This window comes from Pseudorca crassidens, chromosome 5 (assembly GCF_039906515.1).
Source record: "Pseudorca crassidens isolate mPseCra1 chromosome 5, mPseCra1.hap1, whole genome shotgun sequence".
NCBI lineage: Eukaryota > Metazoa > Chordata > Mammalia > Artiodactyla > Delphinidae > Pseudorca > Pseudorca crassidens.
The window spans coordinates 87,540,908-87,567,544 of record NC_090300.1 but is presented as its reverse complement, the minus strand read 5'-3'; the positions used below and the strand labels follow the sequence as shown (position 1 = coordinate 87,567,544).

The 26,637-nt window shown below is 38.4% G+C and overlaps 1 protein-coding gene across 4 annotated transcripts in view; it reads right to left on the bottom strand.

Moving 5' to 3' along the window:
- The window catches only part of LSAMP (limbic system associated membrane protein), a 652,751-nt gene that overhangs the window by 214,031 nt on the left and 412,083 nt on the right, over positions 1–26,637 (bottom strand). For all 4 annotated transcript variants that reach the window (XM_067738826.1, XM_067738828.1, XM_067738829.1 and 1 more), the window contains exon 3: positions 8,513–8,638. In XM_067738826.1, coding sequence (XP_067594927.1) covers positions 8,513–8,638 — 126 coding nt within the window. The remainder of the gene's footprint in view (positions 1–8,512; positions 8,639–26,637) is intronic.

The following is a 26,637-nucleotide window of genomic DNA, read 5'->3' as shown; positions in this document are numbered from 1 at the left end:
TACAGAGTCATCATTATGCTCATGTTGCTGGTCCTCTGACTCACTGGGAGTATCTAATGCTATAGAATCCCCTAATTCAGCAAGAGATAATTTAAGTGTGGGGTGAGGCAGGGAATCTGTATTTTTAAAAACTTTTGCCTCGAGGTAATCCTAATGATTGGCCAGATGTAGAAATCGAATAGTGAAGATGAAAATTATGCCACAGGTGGTTACAGCCAGAAGGGATGGTTTATAGGGAATCGTAGGAGATGTTATAAAACTTACAGCTCAGCAATGGAGGTTCCTTTTACAGATTGACTCAATCTGTGAACTGTTCTCTACTACCAAAACCAGGGTGGGCCTGGACTTCTGCCACTCAACCCCTAACCCTCATTGTAGCACTAATTCATCGGTGTGACAGTGCTGAGAGCTTTGTTACCACATATTAAAAAAAACATTTCCCAGATACAGAAATCTGCACTAGGCATTTTACAATGTGTCTTACAGAAAGACAATGTCCTATATATTTGAGATATATAAGATACAGTAAAGAAAAACTATAGTTATGAAGATTCTGTTCTTAAAGTCGAAACTTTAAACAGATTCTAACAGAGTTTGACATTTAGCTAGAATAAGTAATTCATTTATTCATTCAATAAATTTTTACTGAGCGCTTCCTCTGTGCTAGGTGCTATAATGGGACAAAGAACGTGTAGGTGCCTGCTCTGCTTTCATGAGGAAAATAGTAAAAACATAAACTTTTAAGAGAATTACCGAGTGTGACAACTGCTGAGAAGAATAATTTCTGATAATAAATTAGTGATAAAGAGAATGTCAAAGGATTTGATACAAAAATATGAAGATTTCAGAGAATTCTCTGTAGCCCAGTGGATAATGATGAAAGTCCCACAGAAGGAAACCAGCACATCAGGGCAACAAAGAAGAAACAGATCTGAACAGGACCTGGAGAGCTTTCCTGAAATTTCTGAAACCTTCTCAGTAAGAGATTAATGAAACTATTCGTTGGATAGCCTTAGTTATATAATTCTTATTGTGTCATTTGCAGTTTGCTTTCTATTCATTCGTGCTTTAATTACTTGTCAATGTGTATTTAGTTTCCACTTCCTGATGTAAGTTATTTCTCAACAATACTATTTTTATAAAGCCCTTAATTGAACAACTCATGGTTGATTGATTGATTCAGCACTTATATGCCAAGCAACATGCTAAGAATATACACATAGGTAGGACATATAAGTTTCTGTACTTTTATGGATCTTATAATCTAGAGATTGCACATAATTAAAATGAAATTTTACTACTTCTATTATATGGCTTCCTGTAGGGAGTGTTGTCTTGAAGGCCTCAAAAGAAAAAGTTATACTGGCAAAATGATGATATTGGTGAGATATGAAATCATGCTTCAAGAAGAAAACCAGGATGTGTGAAGGCCCCAAAGCAAGTGGACAAGGCATATTCTTGAAATATAAGTAGTATAATCTACCTACTGCCTAAAGTTGAATGATTAGGGGTTTAGGGATAGGAAAATAGGTTGAATGAAGGGTTCTGCCATGCTTAGTTTGAACTTTATCCCAAAGACAATAGGAAATTGGGAAATCAAGCAGGAAAATTAACTCAACCATTTTAAAATTTAGAAACAGTATTTTTGTAGTAGGGGTAAATACCTAGTAGCAAGAGGTCCAACTGGAAAACTGGAGAAATTGTTGGTCATTTTTTGGTATCACTGTACACAAATTTTATTTTAAAAATATCATTGTAATTTACAACCTATAGGGCTCTCTACAGCTACAGTTAATAAAGTATTAGCTGTTACATAGCCAGACTCTGGGAAAACTGTCCTCTAGGAGAAGAAGCATGGACACACAAGTAAGTCACACCAGAAAATTTCTCCCTAACAAGATGTTTTTCTCATGCCCTTTTGAAAGATGAACACCTCAAGTGAGTATATTGAAATGTGACACAATATAAGATGTGACATTTTAAGACTAGCCTTGGTGAGAGCATTTAAAAAGTCTCCCTGGTTGCTGTGTTAGAATGAATAAAGATGGCATGGAAGTTGTTTTCAATAAAATTATCAGTCACCCCCAAACTTTCACTATGGAAATCTGACATAGGGATAAAAAATAATTAAAACAGATACTGAAAATAAGAATATCAACAATAGCTAACACTGTGCTAAGGACTTCACCTACATGTTCTCTTTTAATTCTCATGATAACCTTTGGCAAAGATTTATCTTTAGACCTATTTTAAAATTAGAAAACACAGACTATTTGGAATAACGGAAAAAATATTTGAAGTCATGAGACGCTGAGAGATGCGGACACTATTTCTGTTCTCCTAGGCCACGTGCAAAGTTTGTGATTAAGCTATTGCCACCACTCCCCCCAATTCCACGCAAGCTTCCAAAATGTCCTGAAGCGCTCAAATCCAAGCTAGCTCCCCAAGGACAAATCTAGGATGGTTCATTTCTCTTCAGGAAGAGTTTTCTGGGGATCTGATGACACATCTGGGAGGAGCAAGAGTGAGGTGCTGGTGGTACAAGGGCATCTGTACAACACTCAGCAAAACGGCCAGCACATCTGGTTGTGGAAATCCTCCCATGACTTAAAGATTGTCAGTGTCAGTTATTGTTAGTCTCTTAAGGATTTTTAAGGTTTGGAGGCCAGCAATCATGCAGTTAAATTCTGTAGTCTTCATTTTCTAAATTACCCATTTGATTTAATGACAAGGTTATTACTGAAAAAGAGTTTGTATTTACTTGATTAGGCTATTATGGAATTATATGCATGGGAAAAGAATATGTTCCTGACCTAAATTTAACATATTCACACACAAAAATAACTGTCTATATACCTGCTACACTGGTATACACTACATTGTATATTTAAAACCAACATACAAGTAAGGTTCTGAAAAGAAAACAGAGCAAGATTTTTCTTTATTTTTCTGTTCTCTGAGAAGGGAAACCAAGAATATTAAAAAGTAAAAGAGGAGCTTCCCTGGTGGCGCAGTGGTTAAGAACCCGCCTGCCGATGCAGGGGACACGGGTTCAAGCCCTGGACCAGGAAGATCCCACATGCCGCGGAGCAACTAAACCCGTGAGCCACCACTACTGAGCCTGCGCTCTAGAGCCTGCGAGCCACAACTACTGAAGCCCGCGTACCTAGAGTCGGTGCTCCGCAACAAGAGAAGCCACCGCAATGAGAAGCTCACGCACTGCAACGAAGAGTAGCCCCCGCTTGCCGCAACTAGAGAAAGCCCATGCTCAGCAACAAAGACCCAATGCAGCCAAAAATAAATAAATAAAATAAATATTTTTTTAAAAAAATCTATAAATTTTTTTTTTTAAATCTATTAAAATAATCTAAAAAAAAAAAGTAACCAAATACTAACATCATGGTGTCACATAAAGATGCTGGCCTGGATTCTTCAATGCATTATTATGTATACTCTTTCTCTGCCTAGGATATTTTCCCTCCCCTGTTTTCTTGGCCTGGTTCTATTCATCCTTGAAGTCTCAGCATAAGCTCCCCAGAGGGCAGCTTTGCTTGCCTTGCAGATTTTGCTATATGGCCTTGTTTTATGGTCTTATTGAAAGCTACAGTTTTCCTTTATACTGTATAAATCTAATTAAGTAGTTATTCATGCAAGTATTAGTTTAATACTCTGCTTTCTTGTTGAGCTATAAGTTCCATCTGTGCAGGGACCATGTCTCAGTAGTATTGCATTGTATATTTATGCCACATCTTCTTTATCCATTCATCTCTCGATGGCCACTTAGGTTGATTCCATATCTTAGTAATTATAAATAATGTTGCTATGAATACTGCAGTGCATGTATCTTTTCAAGTTAGTGTGTGTGTGGTTTTTTTAATAGAAAATATTTCTTACGTGAGCTTTCTATACGGGTTGTTGATGTCCAATCTGGCTTCTGGCTTGGACAAGAGAATTGTACAGTGCCTGCTAAGTTGTTCTCAGGCTAAGGGGCTCAGTTCTCAGTGTGCCTGTTGAGCGTTTCAGGTATAGAAAGTCACTGAGGATGTAAAAACCTTTGTAGAAATGAAATGCACAGAAACTCTAACCATGAACAATCCTGACACCACATGAGGCACACTTGAGAAAGGGGCTTTCTTTGGAATGTGAGAAGAAACAAAGTTAAATGAAGATGGGAGCAGCATTGCTCACAGAAGGGAGATCAAACACTCCATAGAAAATACATGTTACGGTGCAATTGCCCTCTGGGAGTTACAGGATTATGAAAGTCTAACTTAATTAAGGGAGAAAATAGGTCACATTTAACAACCACATACATGACACATCATTTTGATTATATAGAAAAACTGAAGAGGAGAGAAAAATTAAGAAATCAGAAATACAAGAGAGGCAACCATGGAATGCAGCAATCTCTTCTCCTCCATCTATGTCAGGTATATGTTTTGATTTTGTATATATAAAAAATTCACCATTCTTCTAACTTCCCTCTCTAAAAACACTCGCAGTATACTTAAAAAAGAAATTTCAGGTGTGAAAAGAAAGAGAAACAAAATGACCCAATGAAAATTTTTTTTAAAAAACTGAATTAAGAGGTAATAAATATTCTTCTCATAAAAATATACCTTGCACCTACTTTCCTTTCTCCCCCTTGTGTTATCAAATGACAGGTAATCAGGTACTTGTGAAACCTGCATGAAATCTTCCTGGTTTCAGGGCTCAAAGTCCCTGTGAGGTCGAGCTAATTACAGGTACATTTCTTCTGCAAGGCAGTCACACTCTGTACTGTTGAAGGCACAATTAATAATTGAACAAAGCTAGCTGGGGTTTTTTGCTCATATGGCTAAGGGTTGCAGTAGCTTTGCTGTCACACAGGGAGCAGAGCCTCTTCATTGGGTGTCTCCATGAAAGGCTTAGCATTATAGGCTGAAAAGGATCACCCCCTGTTTCCAAATTTTGAAAAGAATAAAAAACACACATAAAACAAAAAATCCTGGTTTCCTGTATAGCAGTAAAGGCAGATTCTCTCTCCTGTCCTCAGGAATATGATTATGATCAGGTGGTTATTTAGGTCAGATGTGAAAGAGATGAAAGAGTAGGCTTGGGAATTAATACCTGTTGTAGACAGAATTGGAGTCTGCCCTTGAGTCTGTGAATGCAGCAGGGAACTAGTTTTGTATGCGCCAGAATAGAATTTGACCCACAGAGAGGGTCTAGATAGAGGATTATAGAAGAATAAAGTTCTTTCCCTTGAGATGTCTTTAGGAATTTAATGGGGGATATCCCCAAAGCCCCATGGAGTCACAGATGAGTGCAGAAAATCCTTGACCTATGCCCCAAGCCATACTCTTGAGCAGGGGTCTGTAAACTATTCTGTAAAGGGCCAGGTAGAAAATATTTTAGGCTTTAGGGGCTAAGCCATATCTGTTGCAACTAGACTCTGCCGTTTTATTAAAAAAAAAAAAAAAATCCATAGACAATGTGTAACTGAATAAGCATGGTTTTGTTTCATTAAAAGTTTATTTATGGGCACTGAAATTTGAATGTCATATTTTTTTTTGCATGTTAAATAATAGAATTCTTTTGATTTTTTTCTAACCATTTAAAAATTGCTCTAAGCTTGCAGGTGGTAAAAATGTGAGGCAGGTTGGATTTGGCCCAGGGACTAGTTTTCTGATCCCTAGGCTGACTATTGGGAATCCCTGTGTGTACACCAAGTTTTCTAGTTGATTTTGAAGTCCCTAGTGTTCTCTGACTGTATGTAAATACTGCCTTTATTGTGAAAGATCTAGCTTGTCCTTTGGTCTTTTGATAACTTGAAACATCATGGATAACCAGGTTATTCAGGGTTCAAACCATATGTTTACTATCGTGAAAAAGTCTACTAGAGTTAGCTATGAAGATCTAAACTCCTAGAACAAGCCTGAGAAGGCCTTGAAACTCCGGTTTGATCTCATTACTTTACTAAACTGAGGGGATAAAAAAGAAACTCCGGTTTGATCTCATTACTTTACTAAACTGAGGGGATAAAAAAAGAATATATCTTTAGGTTCAGATCACCAATAGCATTTTTCCCTGAAAATAAAAAACCCAAAACTGTTTACTAGTCAATAGTACACCAAAAGAATAAAGTATTTTTATTAATGCAGTTCATTTCTTGATTATAACTTGAATATAATCTATCTTCCTTCCTTCTTCCATTCTTTTATCTCCACTTATTCCATAAAAAATTGAGATTATAAGTAATATATGTATATAAAGATTTAAATTAATTACAAAAGGTGAGACAATATGAAAATAATGGTAAGAAAACAAGATGAAAGCAAGAGTGTGTCTGTATACGGATTTGATATCATAAAATTCCACATAGTTTATTTAAAATCCACTTCATTAATGTGTAATTTATATATGATTTCCTCTATTCTTTCACAGACCAGTCATAAATTTGGCTCTAAGTTTGGTAACAGTCAATACGATGAAGGACTCATGATTATTTATAAAAACTCACTGGGTTCATTTTAAAAAACAAACCATTGCTTAGAGAAAGGTCAGTAGAAACATTGAAAACAAAGAGGAGCTTTCTCAAAGTGTCCTTTCGGAGGAAACCATGTCGTACAATTAACCATCTCTCAAAAACAACATTGCAGAAAATGCAATGATTTTAGAGGATATCTTTTATAACAGTGGTCCCCAACCTTTCTGGCACCAGGGAGCAGTTTCATGGAAGACAATTTTTCCACAGACTGGGCGGGGGGTGGGGGAGAGTGGGGACAAGGGTTCAGATGGTAACGTGAGCAATGGGGAGCAGCAAATGAAACTTCGCTCACTCGCCCACCACTCACCTCCCGCCGTGTGGGCTGGTTCCTAACAGGCCGCGGACCAGTCGCAGTCTGCGGCCCAGTGGTTCGGGACCCCTGTTTTGTAACATCCTTAAATATGTGCCCAAAACTTTTATACCAAATAGTCATTTAGTAAAAGCACTTCTACATGGGAAAGGTCTAGGTGTTGTGGTATTGAGGGTTAATATCATTCCATTCAAGGAGAATGTGCTCTGGAGGTTTAATTTAATCCAGGGGAAATGTATATCATATCTAGATAATATATTATCTGATATTCACACTTCAGATAAGCCTGCATATGTATTTTTTTCCATGTGAGGTTTAAGATGGGAATGAGAGGATATGAGTTTGATCCTCCAAAATAAGTGCTTCATTTATTGCTTTTATATATTATCAATAAATGACAAGCTGTATGCATTAACAATAGAATGGGTTTTGAGTGACATTGTCTAAAGAAAATAGAAGCCTCTAATAAGAATAGCTACCTAAATAAAAGACCATTCCATAGGTTAGTCTAAACTTCACCTGATAAATTAATTTGAGGGCTAATATGAAAGGGAGGCCCATATTCTCACACCACAAAATACAAAATATTTAAAGATGCTACAACCAAACACTACCCTGGCCTGGCCTTTTAGAAGTATCTCGGGATAGCTCCCATTGCCTATCTAGCTTTGCACAACAATTTTTCATGGTGTTCATTTCAGAATTAATATGTTATAAACAAGATGTCTAGATTTTATACGAGAAAACTTTAAAAGAATATCAGATATAAATCAGTTAAATGTTGGGGGTTAGCTACCCAAATAAATGACATTTTATAAGAATAATTGATCCATAGTTCCTCTTTCTGGAAAAACGAAATAGCAGGCCCCATTCTACAAATACTGTCATTCGCAAAGGCATGGTTTTGCATATAAGAAAATTTCATCTGTCGAGTAGGGGAGGATGCATGCAGTTAATACTAAATAATTTGGTAAAGTATTTAAATGAAGCTCAAAAGGCAGCAGAACCTCAGAACCCAGTTATAGTGGGAGGAGGAGGGGAGAATGCAGAAGACTTTCCTGAGAAATGATTTTCTGACTTTTACTGAATTAGCATCCATAGCTGGGGATCCATAACGAGCTCATGAAGTTTAGTCCATGCCTGGTGCCCCTCCACAGAGCCAGATGCTAAGGATAGGATATTAGAAGTCACAAACAATTGTGTATTATCCCTAAAAGATTTCATCACAAGGTGCTACATATAAGGAAACTATATTTAAAAGCAAAGCAAAACAAAAAAATATACAAAGAGCTATGGAAATTTAATCCACACAAAATATTGCTCCAAGGCATTCAGGCACCAACCTGGCATATATTTCAGACATAATACTAAGTCATTTAATGCATTTAATGCTTCTATATTTGTTGCCTTGAGGAAGTGTTCTATTGGAAATGAAATATATCATATATAAATCATCAAAAAAATATATATATTTTCCCCCCCATGGTTGTAGACTTTATAGAGATGGATACATTAGCCAAGACCAGAGATGACCCTAAACAAGTCCTATGTCACTACTGTAATAGTGTTTTAATAACAATATACATGCTTGCCTTTTGGATCCAATGGAATCACAGAAACATGAGAATATTCTAAATAGCGTATGACATCTGGGGGACTGGTAGGTTACTTACCAGTTGGTGTAAGGTGTCTCCAGGTGATAACAGGTTCAGGACGGCCATTGGCCATGCAGACCAGGGTCACGTTGCTGCCCTCATTCACAGTGACATCCGAGGAAATGTTGGAGATCTTTGGTGGAACTGTAAAGACAAAAGCAAACGGAATATGTAAGCATGTCAGTAAAAGCAGGTTTCCAGTGCTGGTCCATGCAACAGGAAGTGGCAAATTCAAGCGAAGTGCTTTTCTGACTTAAACCATTTGAATTTTTGTATTAAGAAGTCTGGGTGCTTTTGGACATCCTTACAGACTTAGTGAGCAGATGAAAAGCGTGGTTCTTACTATAAGGTGAGAATCTCTCCACTATGGTCAAGTGTTGTAGGAAGTATGCAGAGTAACATAATGAAAATGTCTTAGCTCTTTTCTGATTACAATGGACCTTATTTGGTTATTAGAGAACATGCACAGTTATACACATTAAGAATAAATTTCTTAACACTAAATATTACCGACATTTATGTTCTTATGTGTATAAAATGATTATAGCCCACTATTTACTCCAAATGTCAGGAAAAGAAAAGCAGTGCTATTTAATGTCGGATTGCAGAGTTGTGTCATAAAGATGCCGTAATACCTTGTTGCTTATAATCTAGCCACAAAAGGAAACACTTGGTTAATCACTACAAGAGAAAACCTCTAAATATCATCTTGGTGTGTGACATGGCCTGATGATGTACCTTAGAGCTTAAAAATGGAATTAATAAGGCCTATGTCACAGACAGGTAGACTTTATAAAAATACTACTATTACTCCTAATACTATTACCACCACTACTACTAACATTTTAATAATAGCTAACTTTAAGCATTTATTATACATAAGACCTTATGTAGATTACTTTATAAGTATTGTATTATCTCAATAACTCCTTATAATAAGGAAATAATACCCTATGAGGATTTTATTTATGGGTGGAAAACTAAGTTATAGTTATAGGCTAGGTGAGAAACAGAAAACAGATTTGAATCTGAAAAGACTCCAGGGCCCAAGCTCTTAAGCCCTACTTGAATGAATCTTCATCTTCACAATCCAGGCTACCAGATGGCCAAAAATGACAGAAATTACTTCTCCGTGATATGAGAAATGAGTCCCCAAGGGCTAGCTACACTGCCGTCTGACTTCCTTCATTAGTGTTCTGGGTGGCAACATTAGATCTCACACTGGTGGGCTTAAGTGGAAAGTGAATTACTTACAAATTTCATCACAGAGGTTATGCACTGATTACAAATTGCAGAGTTTATGCTTTGACTGTGATTTTCCTTTTTTTTTAACTCTTAGCTGCTTATGCTGTCTCTGAAAAACTATGTGTCAGGGGAGGGAGGAAGACAAGAGAGCATGAAGTATTTCAATAATAAAAAAACTCTTATTTTTTCTCACTCTTCCTGCCCATTATAGACTCTGTGCAATGACAAATAAAACAGGAACATTTTCTGCTTGTAGAGGCAGCTGCCTGACAACTGTATTATCCCTGCAGATCCCTGTTAGCAGTTATTGATGGTACCTGGGCAGCTGACCAGGTCAGAGTGTCACAAGGAGGAAGTGGGAGGAGGATCCTCTTGACCTTGGCATTCTTCTCACAGTGACATCTGATATGGCCTCTGGGTAGGAACCAGTGATTCCAAATCAAACCCAATGGCAGAAATAGAATGTAGTTGATTCCTGTCACTTAGCAACTTCTATTTGTAGAGTTTGTTTCCCCTTTGGGTTCAGAGTAGTTTTCTCATATTCATACAGACTTACAGTATACCCTCCCAGACTTTCACAATGAGGACCTGAAAGGTTATATCCATTTAATAGGGAAGAATATGAGGCACAGAGTGGAATAATGGCTTATCAAGGGTGATCACATCACGAAATATGGCTAGGCTTAGAACCCAGAGCTCCTGAATGTACAATTGTTCTACTGTTTAATATTAACAGTTTTTAATTCCCAGTCGAGTAAGCCATGGTTCTGAACATGTCCAAAAACACCTACAATACAACCTATGATGGTGTTTGAGAACAAGACTTGGACATCCTAGGTACCTCCCTCAACAATCTAAGAACTGTAACAGGAAGCTATATAGTAATTATAAAAGCTCACGTCACTCAATTCAAAGTTTATTCTGAACTCCAAGACCAGACGTAGAGTAGAGAAAAGAAACACAGATGTGTTCTGATTTAAAAAAAAAAAAAAAAGTGGAGGGGGAAAGATTCCATATCCCTAATATATAAACATGTAAATTTACAAAATAGAAAAAAAATCTCCAATGGCCAAGATCTGAGAGAGTTATTATTTGTGATAAAATTTACTCATATTGCCTCTCCTTTATAGGAGGAATATATATGTACTAAGGACTTTGATTTTACATGGACACAAGTAAGGTCACTTGCTCAATATTACATAGACAGGTAGTAATAAAATTGGGAATAAAATCTAGAATAATTAGCTACAGGGCTATGCTTTAGCCACCAAACTATATTCTTTCTCCTAATTAAGGACAGTATATTCAGGTCCTGAATCTCAGACACTGGAGATACACAAAGTGTTTGTGTTGAACAGTTAGAAATGCAATCATGTTGACATTGTATCCCACCTTCCTCTGGGTCACTAACCAGTAGTTTCACTCCATCATTTATCTTCCTACTTTATTGTACTTTGTATCAGCTTCTTGCCATAAGCATTTATATATGATGTAGCCTTTTTGCTCTAGAAAGAAATCCCTCCCCAAATCCCGTCTTACCTTCTTATTTACTTTTAACTTCTCTATCTCCAAATTTTTGAAGGAATTGTTCTATACCATGTCTTCACTTCCCATTCACACTCCAACCTTCAGTGCAATCTGCATTCTCTCATTAACCTCCAAAGAAACTGCTCTCAAGAGGCTCACCAATTTGTTTGAACCATACTGTTTTCAGGTCCAATGAAAATTTTTGTTATTATTCCTATTTTTCACTGAAGTAGTTGACTTTGTTGACCGGAACCTCATTCTTCCTTTCCTTAGTTTCTAGGTCACAAACTCAACTGCTTTTCCTCTTACCCTTCTGGCCAACCTTCCAAGTTTAACTTTTGGTCTATCTTGTCCCCTTCCTTAAACATCTGAAGGTTTGATCACTGTCTTCTTTTTAAATATTATTCACTGTGATCACTCACTACTCATCTACTCTTGAGCTTCAGAAGCTAATGTCATGCTATTGATGACTCCCAAATCAGTAACTTCAGCCCATATTTTTCTCATGACCTTTATATCTGCACTTTCAATGAACAAACTATTCTACGTCTCCACTGAATGTCTCACAGAAATCCAGGATTCAACATACTCAGGGGTCATCGTCTTCCTTCCCACAGAGAACCTGTAATCTTGTGATCACTTTCTCAGTAATGGTGTCCCCATGAAAACAGTTGCCCAAACCAAAAAAGAAGTTTATCTCCCTCGACGGCTCTCTCTCCTTTACTGCCCCCATATAAAATGGATCCCCAAATTCTACGGCTTATGACTTTTAAATATCTCTCAGATTCATTTATCACTCTCAATTCCTCTCTCAATTCCTATTCCTGCTAGCCTTGTTCCAACCATCGACATTTCTTTTTATTTTTTTTGCCTGAATTACCGCAAAAGCATTACAACTAGTTTCTTTGCCTCTAGTCTTCTTCTCTCCAAGCTCACTGTCATTCATTCACCATACTGCAATCAGAATTTTCCCCCTAAATGGCAAATATGAATATGGTATCCTCTGATTAATCTCATTGCCCTCAAAATAAAAACTTCTTAATATGGCTTAATAGGTCATTCATGGTTAGCCCCTGCTTCTCTCTCCTGCCTTATTTCCTATTCCCTTTGCGTTGCGTCATCCAGTCAGATCAAACAACTTTTGATTCCTGTAATATACTGTCTTTGTTTACTCCCAGGCATTTAACATTCTATTTTTTTCTACATGGAATGTCTTCTTTCAACTCTTCACGTGACTCTTCCATTTCCTCCATCAGGTCTCAACTTGTCAGCTTGTATTCTCACTTTTTCCAGGAAGACTGTCCTGTCATCCCCCACCTACCCCCAACCCCACTCCTGATTCCATATTGGGTGCCCCTCCTGTGTTCTCACACTGTACCCTGTGTTTCTCCACACAGCACTGAACCATAATTGCTGGATTATTTACCTATGCCAGTCACTAAACTGAAAGAGGCAGACAGGAAGGCCTTTGTCCACTGAATCTTAACAGAGCACGGTACTTGGAATATGGTAGGTGCTCAGTCAGTGTGTTTGAAAAAAGAAATGAATGAAATTTTTCTCTCCAACTCTTTTCTGAGCTCAAAGAAGTCATCTCATTAAATTTTTGTCACAAAGGAGCAAGCTTTTATTCTGAACCAGTAAAACATTTTTATCAATATTTCTTTAGGTACCCATCTAGTCATCTATTTCACTATCAACTTTGACTCAATTAAAAAAAATTGAGGACGAGGGGAAGATGGTGAAAGAATAAGACACGATCACCTTCCTCCCCACAGATACAACAGAAATACATCTACACGTGGAACAACTCCTACAGAACACCTACTGAACGCTGGCAGAAGACCTCAGACCGCCCAAAAGGCAAGACTCTCCCCACGTACCTGGGTAGAGCAAAAGAGAAAAGAATAAACTGAGACAAAAGAATAGGGACGGGACCCGCACCAGTGGGAAGGAGCTGTGAAGGAGGAAACGTTTCCACACACTAGGCAGCCCCTTCGTGGGCGGAGACTGTGGGTGGTGCAGGGGGAAAGCTTCGGAGCCGCGGAGGAGAGCACAGCAACAAGGTTGCGGAGGACAAAGCGGGGAGATTCCCGCACAGAAGATCAGTGCCAACCGGCACTCACTAGCCCGAGAGGCTTGTCTGCTCACTCACCGGGGCGGGCGGGGCTGCGAGCTGAGGCTCCGGCTTCGGTCGGAGCGCAGGGAGAGGACTGGGGTTGGCGGCATGAACACAGCCTGCAGGGGGTTAGTGTGCCACAGCTAGCCGGGAGGGAGTCCAGGGAAAAGTCTGGACCTGCCGAAGAGGCAAGAGACTTTTTCTTCCCTCTTTGTTTCCTGGTGCGCGATGAAAGGGGATTAAGAGCGCTGCTTAAAGGAGCTCCAGAGACTGGCGCGAGCCGCGGCTAAAAGCGCGGACGCCAGAGACGGGCATGAGACGCTAAGGCTGCTGCTGCCGCCACCAAGAAGCCTGTGTGTGAGGACAGGTCACTATCCACACCCCCTTCCGGGGAGCCTGTGCAGCCTGCCACTGCCAGGGTCCCGGGATCCACAGACAACTCTCCCGGGAGAATGCACGGCGCGCCTCACGCTGGTGCAACGTCACGCCGGCCTCTGCCGCCGCAGGCCCGCCCCGCACTCCGTGCCCCTCCCTCCCCCCCTCCCGGCCTGAGTGAGCCAGAGCCCCCGAAGCAGCGGCTCCTTTAACCCTGTCCTGTCTGAGCAAAGAACAGATGCCTTCCGGCGACCTACACACAGAGGCGGGGCCAAATCCAAAGCTGAGCCTTGGGAGCTGTGAGAACAAAGAAGAGAAAAGGAAATCTCTCCCAGCAGCCTCAGAAGCAGTGGATTAAATCTCCACAATCAACTTGATGTACCCTGCATCTGTGGAATACATGAATAGACGACGAATCATCCTGAATTAAGGAGGTGGACTTTGAGAGCAAGATTTATGATTTTTTTCCCCTTTTCCTCTTTTTGTGTGTATGTGTATGCTTCTGTGTGAGATTTTGTCTGTATAGCTTTTCTGTTGTTGTTCTTAACATCTTTATTGAGGTATAATTGCTTTACAATGGTTGTATAACGTTGCTTCCACCATTTGTCCTAGGGTTCTATCTGTCCGGTTTTTTTTTTTTTTCTTTAAAAAAATTTCTTTTTGTTCTTAATAATTATTTTTTATTTTAATAACTTTATTTTATTTTATCTTACTTTATTTTATTTTACTTTATTTCTTTTCTCTTTCCTTCCTTCCCTCCTTCCTTCCTTCCTCCCTCCCTCCCTCCCTTCTTTCCTTCCTTCCTTCCTTCATTCCTTCCTTCCTTTCTCCCTTTTATTCTGAGCCGTGTGGATGAAAGGCTTTTGATGCTGCAGCCAGGAGTCAGTGCTGTGCCTCTGAGGTGGGAGAGCCAACTTCAGGACACTGGTCCACAAGACACCTCCCAGCTCCACATAATATCAAACGGCGAAAATCTCCCAGAGATCTCCATCTCAACACCAGCACCCAGCTTCACTCAATGACCAGCAAGCTACAGTGTTGGACACCCTATGCCAAACAACTAGCAAGACAGGAACACAACCCCACCCATTAGCAGAGAGGCTGCTTAAAATCATAATAAGTCCACAGGCACCGCAAAACACGCCACCAGACGTGGACCTGCCCACCAGAAAGACAAGATCCAGCCTCATCCACCAGAACACAGGCACTAGTCCCCTCCACCAGGAAGCCTACACAACCCACTGAACGAAACTTAGCCACTGGGGAGACATACCAAAAACAACGGGAACTACGAACCTGCAGCTTGCAAAAAGGAGACCCCAATCACAGTAAGATAAGCAAAATGAGAAGACAGAAAAACACACAGCAGATGAAGGAGAAAGATAAAAACCCACGAGACTTAACAAATGAAGAGGAAATAGGCAGTCTACCTTTGAAAGAATTCAGAATAATGATACTAAAGATGATCCAAAATCTTGGAAATAGAATAGACAAAATGCAATAAACATTTAACAAGGACCTAGAAGAACTAAAGATGAAACAAACAACGATGAACAACAAAATAAATGAAATGAAAAAGACCCTAGATGGGATCAATAGCAGAATAACTGAGGCAGAAGAATGGATAAGTGACCTGGAAGATAAAATAGTGGAAATAACTACTGCAGAGCAGAATAAAGAAATCAGAATGCAAAGAACTGAGGACAGTCTCAGAGACTTCTGGGACAACATTAAACACACCAACATTCAAATTATAGGGGTTCCAGAAGAAGAAGAGAAAAAGAAAGGAACTGAGAAAATATTTGAAGAGATTATACTTGAAAACTTCCCTAATATGGGAAAGGAAATAGTTAATCAATTCCAGGCAGCACAGAGAGTCCCATACAGGATAAATCCAAAGAAATATGCCAAGACGCATATTAATCAAACTGTCAAAAATTAAATACAAAGAAAACATATTAAAAGCAGCAAGGGAACAACAACAAATAACACACAAGGGAATCCACATAAGGTTAACAGCTGATCTTTCAGAAGAAACTCTGCAAGCCAGAAAGGACTGGCAGGACATATTTAAAGTGATGAAGGAGAAAAACCTACAACCAAGATTACTCTACCCAGCAAGGGTCTCATTCAGATTTGATGGCGAAATTAAAACCTTTACCGACAAGCAAAAGCTGAGAGAGTTCAGCAACACCAAACCAGCTTTACAACGAATGCTAAAGGAACTTCTCTAGGGAAGAAACACAAGAGAAGGAAAAGACCTACAATAACGAACCCAAAACAATTAAGAAAATGGGAATAGGAACATACATACGGATAATTACCTTAAATGTAAATGGACTAAATGCTCCCACCAAAAGACACAGATTAGCTGAATGGATACAAAAACAAGACCCATATATATGCTGTCTACAAGAGACCCACTTCAGACCTAGAGACACATACAGACTGAATGTAAGGGGATGGAAAAAGATATTCCATGCAAATGGAAACCAAAAGAAAGCTGGAGTAGCAATTCTCATATCAGACAAAATAGACTTTAAAATAAAGACTATTAGAAGAGACAAAGAAGGACACTACATACTGATCAAGGGTTCGATCCAAGAAGAAGATATAACAATTGTAAATACTTATGCACCCAACATAGGAGCACCTCAATACATAAGGCAAATACTAAGAGCCATAAAAGGGGAAATCAACAGTAAATCATTCATAGTAGGGGACTTCAACACCCCACTTTCACCAATGGACAGATCATCCAAAATGAAAATAAATAAGGAAACACAAGCGTTAAATGATACATTAAACAAGATGGACTTATTTGATATTTATAGGACATTCCATCCAAAAACAACAAAATACACATTTTTCTCAAGTGCTCATGGAACATTCTCCAGGATAGATCATATCTTGGGTCACAAATCAAGCCTTGGTAAATTTAAGAAAATTGAAATTGTATCAAGTATCTTTTCTGACCACAACGCTATGAGACTAGATATCAATTACAGGAAAAGATCTGTAAAAAATACAAACACATGGAGGCTAAACAATACACTACCTAATAACGAAGTGACCACTGAAGAAATCAAAGAGGAAATCAAAAAATACCTAGAAACAAATGACAATGGAGACACGATGACCCAAAACCTACGGGATGCAGCAAAAGCAGTTCTAAGAGGGAAGTTTATAGCAATACAATCCTACCTTAAGAAACAGGAAACACCTCGAATAAACAACCTAACCTTGCACCTAAAGCAATTAGAGAAAGAAGAACACAAAAACCCCAGAGTTAGCAGAAGGAAAGAAATCATAAAAATCAGATAAATGAAAAAGAAATGAAGGAAACAATAGCAAAGATCAATAAAACTAAAAGCTGGTTCTTTGAGAAGATAAACAAAATAGATAAACCATTAGCCAGACTCATCAAGAAAAAAAGGGAGAAGACTCAACTCAATAGAATTAGAAATAAAACAGGAGAAGTAACAACTGACACTGCAGAAATACAAAAGATCATGAGAGATTACTACAAGCAACTCTATGCCAATAAAATGGATAACCTGGAAGAAATGGACAAATTCTTAGAAATGCACAACCTGCCAAGATTGAATCAGGAAGAAATAGAAAAGATGAACAGACCAATCACAAGCACTGAAATTGAAACTGTGATTAAAAATCTTCCAACAAACAAAAGCCCAGGACCAGATGGCTTCACAGGCGAATTCTATCAAACATTTACAGAAGAGCTAACACCTATCCTTCTCAAACTCTTCCAAAATATAGCAGAGGGAGGAACACTCCCAAACTCCTTCTATGAGGCCACCATCACCCTGATACCAAAACCAGACAAGGATGTCACAAAGAAAGAAAACTAAAGGCCAATATCACTGATGAATATAGATGCAAAAATCCTCAACAAAATACTAGCAAACAGAATCCAACAGCACACTAAAAAGATCATACACCATGATCAAGTGGGCTTTATTCCAGGAATGCAAGGATTCTTCAATATACGCAAATCAATCAACGTGATACTCCATATTAACAAACTGAAGGAGAGAAACCATATGATCATCTCAATAGATGCAGAGAAAACTTTTGACAAAATTCAACACCCATTTATGATAAAAACCCGGCGGAAAGTAGGCATAGAGGGAACTTTCCTCAACATAATAAAGGCCATATATGACAAACCCACAGCTAACATCGTCCTCAATGGTGAAAAACTGAAAGCATTTCCACTAAGATCAGGAACAAGACAAGGTTGCCCACTCTCACCACTCTTATTCAACATAGTTTTGGAAGTTTTAGCCACAGCAATCAGAGAAGTAAAGGAAATAAAAGGAATCCAAATCAGGAAAGAAGAAGTAAAGCTGTCACTGTTTGCAGATGACATGATACTATACATAGAGAATCCTAAAGATGCAACCAGAAAACTACTAGAGCTAATCAATGAATCTGGCAAAGTAGCAGGATACAAAATTAATGCACAGAAGTCTCTGGCATTCCTATACACTAATGATGAAAAATCTGAAAGTGAAATCAAGAAAACACTCCCATTTACCACTGCAACAAAAAGAATAAAATATCTAGGAATAAACCTATCTAAGGAGACAAAAGACCTGTATGCAGAAAATTATAAGACACTGATGAAAGAAATTAAAGATGATACAAATAGATGGAGAGATATACCATGTTCTTGGATTGGAAGAATCAACATTGTGAAAATGCCTCTACTACCCAAAGCCATCTACAGATTCAATGCAGTCCCTATCAAACTACCACTGGCATTTTTCACAGAACTAGAACAAAAAGTTTCACAATTTGTATGGAAACACAAAAGACCCCGAATAGCCAAAGCAATCTTGAGAACGAAAAACAGAGGTGGAGGAATCAGGCTCCCTGACTTCAGACTATACTACAAAGCTACAGTAATCAAGACAGTATGGTACTGGCACAAAAACAGAAATATAGATTAATGGAACAGGATAGAAAGCCCAGAGATGAACCCACACACATATGGTCACCTTATCTTTGATAAAAGAGGGAGGAATGTACAGTGGAGAAAGGACAGCCTCTTCAATAAGTGGTGCTGGGAAACCTGGATAGGTACATGTAAAAGTATGAGATTAGAACACTCCCTAACACCATACACAAAAATAAGCTCAAAATGGATTAAAGACCTAAATGTAAGGCCAGAAACTATCAAACTCTTAGAGGAAAACATAGGCAGAACACTCTATGACATACATCACAGCAAGATCCTTTTTGACCCACCTCCTAGAGCAATGGAAATAAGAACAAATATAAACAAATGGGACCTAATGAAACTTCAAAGCTTTTGCGCAGCAAAGGAAACCATAAACAAGACCGAAAGACAACCCTCAGAATGGGAGAAAATATTTGCAAATGAAGCAACTGACAAAGGATTAATCTCCAAAATTTATAAGCAGCTCATGCAGGTCAATAGCAAAAAAAAACCGATCCAAAAATGGGCAGAAGACCTAAATAGACATTTCTCCAAAGAAGATATACAGACTGCCAACAAACACATGAAAGAATGCTGAACATCATTAATCATTAGAGAAATGCAAATCAAAACTATAATGAGACATCATCTCACACCAGTCAGAATGGCCATCATCAAAAAATCTACAAACAGTAAATGCTGGAGAGGGTGTGAAGAAAAGGGAACACTCTTGCACTGCTGGTGGGAATGTGAATTGGTTCAGCCACTATGGAGAACAGTATGGAGGTTCCTTAAAAATCTAAAAATAGAACTACCATACGACCCAGCAATCCCACTGCTGGGAATATACCCTGAGAAAACCATAATTCAAAAAGAGTCATGTACCAAAATGTTCATTGCAGCTCTATTTACAATAGCCCGGAGATGGAAACAACCTAAGTGTCCATCATCGGATGAATGGATAAAGAAGATGTGGCACATATATACAATGGAATATTACTCAGCCATAAAAAGAAACGAAATTGAGCTATTTGTAATGAGGTGGATGGACTTAGAGTCTGTCATACAGAGTGAAGTAAGTCAGAAAGAGAAAGACAAATACCACAAGTTAACACATATATATGGAATTTAAGGGAAAAAAAAATGTCCTGACGAACCTAGGGGTAAGACAGGAATAAAGTCACAGACCTACTAGAGAATGGACTTCAGGATAGTGGGAGGGGGAAGGGTAAGCTGTGATAAAGTGAGAGAAGGCATGGACATATGTACACTACCAAACATAAAATAGATAGCTAGTGAGAAGTAGCCGCATAGCACAGGGAGATCAGCTCAGTGCTTTGTGACCACCTAGAGGGGTGGGATAGGGAGGGTGGGAGGGAGGGAGACACAAGAGGGAAGAGATATGGGAACATATGTATATGTATAACTGATTCACTTTGTTATAAAGGAGAAACTAACACACCATTGTAAAGCAATTATACTCCAATAAACATGTAAAAAAAAAAAAAGTAAATGCAATACAATAATGCCACCAACAAGGTGTTAATCTCCAAAACAGACAGTTCAAAAAAAAAAAAAAATTGACCATGGGGCAGAAAAATGTTCATATATTTTAGAAACCAAGATGAACTTGGTGTCCAACTTCCTCAATTACAGACTTTTCAGGGTTTTAACTTCTTTTTTTCTTTTCTAAATAGTTCCTTCCTAGTTTCCTATGGTAATTCATGCAGTCTACATTTATACCATCACTGATAACATAATATTAAATAGGCAAATCAAAGTTTTTTTTTCTGTTACTCATAAAATTTTTATAAAGATTCTGGGAAGTAAAAAGTATTTTTATTATGATTACTGCCATTTTACAGATGTGGACATAAGGGATAAAATGGGTAAAAATCACATTAGCTAAGGAATTATAGAGCTAGTACCAAAACCAAAGGCTTACAGATTTCCCAAACTTAGCTCTTCCTCTCTATTACACTCACTTTTGCAAAAGTGGTTCCAAATAGTATTTGTTACTCTATTTTAATTCTCAGTAAGGATGACTACTTAGGAAATACTGTTTAACATGATAACCTTATTTGCATCAGCAAACATAAGTTGTTTATCAAAATCACTGTAATATTGATTTATGTTCAATTCTTGGGTCATCACAGTAGTCTGGGTAGTTTTTGTTTGTTAGTTTGTTTTGGTTTTCTCTTTCTGGAGTATTTCCTAACAATTTTTACTCAAAGGATATTAATGTGACTTATTATATTTTCCTAAATTTTATGCCATGAACCATTTATTTAAAGTTTTCAGCCTATTCAGTTTCAGTGACTTCTCCAGTTTGTCTGGATTATTTTGTTTTGCTTATCAACTAATGACAGGTCCTTATACCATAAGGAATTGACCTTTTGTTATTTACAATTTCCCCAATTTATTCTTAATTTTATGACCATATTTGTTTTGTAGGTGTCTTTTTTTTTGTTTTGTTTTTGGCCATGCGATGCAGCATGCGGGATCTCAGTTCCCCGACCAGGAATGAAACCCATGCCCCCTTCCAGTGGAAGCATGGGGCCCTAACCACTGGACCACCAGGGAAGCCCGAAGTCTTAATTTTTTAATTTATCTTTCTTTTGTGATTTCTTCTATTGCTTCTGGGTATATTAGGTCTTTTTATAACATAAGATCAGTTAAATGCTTATCTCTATTTCTTTTATTTTCCTTTTAATGGTCTGTTTCATTTTTTAAAAAGTGAACTCTTTACATCATATGGGATTTACTTATGGTGTGAACTGTAACTAAATTTTCCCCCATATGTTTTTAGTCAATTTCCCCAATACCATTTGCTAAATAATATAAAATGCATACGTCATTTTGGTTTTCAGAATTACCCTATATAGTGCTACCCATTTGGCCAGAGCAATATTTTCTGGGAAACGTAAATATAAGCCTTACTTACCATGCCAAGTAATTTATCAAAATATTTGAAAATATAAGTCACTAATCTTTCGGACACCACACTATTATTAGGTGTTGCCAGTTCCAAAATTAATTGTTTATTAGAATAATACCTTCTAAAATGCTGAGCGAAAAACATAATTTAGATACCCTTCTTTCAGGACATTAGTAAAATTCATTATTCAAAGTAATCCTCAGGGTTTCCATTGTAAAAAAAAAATGTAAAATGAATACGCCACACCCAACACTTCTAATTTTAAAATCTGATTAAATAGGTAATACTTTTTCATTGAAATTCACATATGTTCAATGATAAAGAAATGCATTTTTTTTAAATTTTATTCAGTGCAAAGTGAATGGCAGTTTCTAAAATAATGCTAACATCTAGCTGCACTTGGATACATGAATTCCTGCAGCTGTGCAATGAACCAGCAGTAAGTAACATATGACACAACCAGTCTGGCTCTGGCACCCATGATTTTATTGTCCTTTCTCACACTTTTTGTAATTTTCTTACCCGCTACCTCTACCAGATCTCCAGGGCTGCCTTGTTTTTTGTGGACTCAGAGCTGCCTGTACATTTTTGTACAGTTCTCCAGGTTCAAACTTATCCCTTCTTCCCTTTTGTATGAAACTAACATCTCTTGTGTATGACCGAAAGTGGAAATGCAGGCAAGGTCAGGGACACAGTGGAGAGTTTAATCTGCCCCAATCCATGCCTTCTTCTTCTGGCAAGACACCCTACTTTTCCTTTGGAGAACTACCTCTCATCCCACTGCCATTGGTTTGTTGGGATTGTCAATCAGGTAACCTGTTTTCCTTAGCCAAAGAAAATTACCTAAGTTGGGTATTTCAGACTCCCCCTCCTTAGAACTTGGGTTTTTTTGTTTTTGTTTTTTTTGCGGTACGCGGGCCTCTCACTGTTGTGGCCTCTCCCGTTGCGGAGCACAGGCTCCGGACGCGCAGGGTCAGCGGCCATGACTTACGGGCCCAGCCGCTCCGCGGCATGTGGGATCTTCCCGGACCGGGGCACGAACCCGTGTCCCCTGCATCGGCAGGCGGATTCTCAACCACCGCGCCACCAGGGAAGCCCAGAACTTGGTTTTTATAAGAAATAGTTTAAAAGAGGTAGAAGTTGACTGTGTTAATGGCTCCAGTTTTCCACTCTTCCCTGTTCCACATCCTTTACCATGCCTGTGCCCTCCTATAGTGGGTGGTACACATTTTTACATTCCTGGACCATGTCACCCGTTTTGGCCAAGGATATCAGTATAGGTAATATGAGCAGAGCCTTGACAAGTGCTGAAACAATTGGACTCACTTGGTCTTCTGCCTCTGCCATCACCATGAAAAGCACATGCTGAACTGAGCCTTTTGGTCCCAGGAGAAGGAAGATGGGAAATGGCAAATAGGATTGCCAGATAAAATACAAGGTACTCATTCAAATACAAATTTCAGATAAACAACAAGTACTTATTTTTAGTATAAGTATGTTCCAAATATTACATGGGGCATATTTATACTAAAAATTATTTATTATCTAAAATTCAAATTTAACTGGGCATCCTATGTTTTTAATTGATGAATCTGACAACCTCAGGAACACAGTCACCTGTAGTGAAGCCCAGCCTAGAAGTGTGCTGACTTGTACATTTGTGAGAAATAAAGAGTAACTATTATTGTTTTATGCCCATGAATTTTGGACTGGTTGGTTTATCAGCAATAGTTAGCTAATACATATTAGGAAAGGGCAACCACCTGAAAAGACTGTTATTTTTCACTAGTGTCTGCAACTTGTAACCCTAGAGATATATGATTTTGAGCTTTCCATGGCAAGATTTTTCTGCTTTTCCTGTGGTTCTGTGAGCTAGTCCATATTCTTCCAATGTATCACCCCCTTCTTACATAAAATTAGCCGGTCAATTTCTGTTGCTCAAACCGAAGAATCCTAATTATTGCAAATCGAAAAACAGTCATAATAAGGCGAAAATTTGAAGAGGGGCCTTTTCATAGAGGGAAAATTGTTGTCATCTCTGCTTAGGTACTTGTTGGATTCCCACAAAACCAACTTAGTTGCATGGCTACCATTGGTTCTGATCTGTCAGTATACATTGCTATAAAAAGAATCACTGGTTTGCAAGGCCATCTAATTCTAGCTGTGAATGTTTTAATGCCTTTATCCTTGGTCCCTAACTGACCAGCCTACAGAAAGAAAATAATCAGCTCCAGAGTAGGGGAGAAAAGTGGTCAGTTGGCTTATTTCCCTAACCTCAAATAATTAGTGGTTATTGTATTCAATTCAAAGTGTCATTCCTAATGGTACAAATCAGCAACAAATCGGTCTCAGCTATCGTTCATTTAAAGTTGGGGCAAGGTGTATGTACTACTGTGTGTATGGGGGTGAGGGGGTGTTAAAAACACAACACTGTCAACTTCCTAATTTCTAACCTTTCTTTCGTAAGGCTAGACAAACTTAAGCCCTATCTTGTGCATGTGGAACAGACTATGGAACAGTATGTCATGTATACCTAAGAGCTGGGTTCAGAAATCTACAGGATGTTTTCTGAACAGCACTTGGCTTTAATAAGCACGATCTAACAATTCAACAATAAGAATAAAAATATACAATATAACACATAAATGCCATCTTGTGAAACCTAAAACGTCCATCCAGCCTGGCATTTGCCTCTGAAAATGCCACTGAAGCATGTTTTGCTGCTTGGTGTGGTAGTTTCTAGGATGATGACAGGATAGGAAAATGTAGCACAGTGAGCTAGACTGAGAGCCAGGGGACTCTGGCCCTGCCCTGCCACTACCTCACGAGGCAATCACATGTTCTCTGATATTGGCTTCTGAATCCTCATCATCAGGCACATTGCAGGTACTTAACACATTTCGAATGTCTAAATGAAAAAATTAATGACATTATTATTTAAATCCGTTTGAGTCTTCATTTCCTCATCTGGTAACTGGAAGTAATGTGCAAAATTGATATTAGGCAACGTTATAGGATTGCTATTAGGGTCAAATATGATAATGCACATGAACTTGTTCTATAAACTGCAAGAGGTTCTATAGTGTAGCCATTATTTATTACATGCTAAAACTAGCTTAAAAAAACCAATGTTGGCTTAACTCCTAAGATAACATGATGGGACTTCCCTGGTGGTCCAGTGGGTGAGACTCCGTGCCCCTAATGCAGGGGGCCTGGGTTCAATCCCTGGTTGGGGAACTAGATCCTATGTGCATGCCACAACTGAGAAGCCCGCATGCTGCAACTAAGAAGCCCGTGTGCTGCAACTAAAGATCCCGTGTACCACAACGAAGATCCCATGTGCCGCATCTAAGCCCCGGCACAGCCAAAATAAATAAATAAATAAATTTTTTTTAAAATTAAAAAAAAATAAGATAACATGATAAAAGAATTCACACATTTCTATAGCTAATGGTATTCTAATTATAATTCTGCAGGCACCATTATTGCCAAAAGGTATAGGTAATTATTACAATTCATAATTAATCATTAATACCGGTATTAACAATAACTCACCCCAAAGACATGCACTCAGTTCTTATCTGCTAATGGGCAGAGCTATGTCAATATGTCAACCCTTCAGTTAATGTCTAGGCACTTTATACCTACAACAAAAAGTGACATAAAGATATGAGAGTGTAGAAGCATAAGTAAAATAAGTTTTCCCCGAATTTTTAGAAGCTTAACTGTTGGGCTCCCAAGAGAAAGCACTCCAAGTGGGGGAGTCAATTAGAAGGTTGGGATTAACATATAAACACTACTATATATAAAATAGATAACCAACAAGGACTTACAGTATAGCATAGGGAACTCTACTCAATTATTTTGTAGTAACCTATAAGGGAAAATAATCTGAAAAAGGATATATATATATATATACACACATATATATATATGTATATATATACATATACAGATATATATATCTGAATCACTGTGCTGTACACCTGAAACTAACACAACATTGTAAATCAACTATACTTCAATAAAAAATAAATGTATAAAGAAAAAAAAAAGAAAAAGCACTCCAAATAAAATTTTGTCACCCTTACATAATTTGCAATGTCTTGTACACAACAGTTGTTGCCAGGTGTTTCATGTCTGTAATTTGAGTCTCTGAAGCCTTAGATCTTGCAGTAGAATAAAATAGCTAGCCATGATCATTTCTTTTCCACTAGTACTAGCTCCCACTCCTATTAGGATCCATTTATAAAGCAAGAAACATCAGCCTCCAAAGTATGTATCTGAAAAGGAGCACTGTACAGGAACATGATTCCTTTTAGATACAAGTTTCATGCGTGAGTTGGAAAATATGGAAACTACAGATTCTTTGTCAGATGAAGTTGAAGTTAGGAGAAACTCACTATGAGCATCAATTACTCAAATATCTCTGCAGGAATGATTACAAATGTTGCACTTCTGCATGCAGCAAATGATGAACAAAGTAACTTAAAGAAAGAGGAATAATATGCTAACAATTTAGAGAAAAAGATAAAATGTATGTACAAAACAAAGCAATGCCAAGTGCCATATGACTGGTAATGTGGAGGAAGCTCATGAAAATGATATATTAAAACAATGGGCAGGGGCTTCCCTGGTGGCGCAGTGGTTGAGAGTCCGCCTGCCGATGCAGGGGACGCGGGTTCGTGCCCCGGTCCGGGAGGATCCCGCGTGCCGCGGAGCGACTCGGCCCGTGGGCCATGGCCGCTGGGCCTGCGCGTCCGGAGCCTGTGCTCCGCGGTGGGAGGGGCCAAGGCGGTGAGAGGCCCACGTACCGCAAAAAAAAAAAAGAAAAAAGAAAAAGCCATCCTCTTTTAATCCTTTTTTAATCAGACAGGATCAGATTCTGAACTGTACATGCAACTAAAAGTGCCTGAAGCTTCACTCACCAGAGTCCTCTGAGATGTAGCTGGCATTTGACTGTGTTGGCCAAAGCT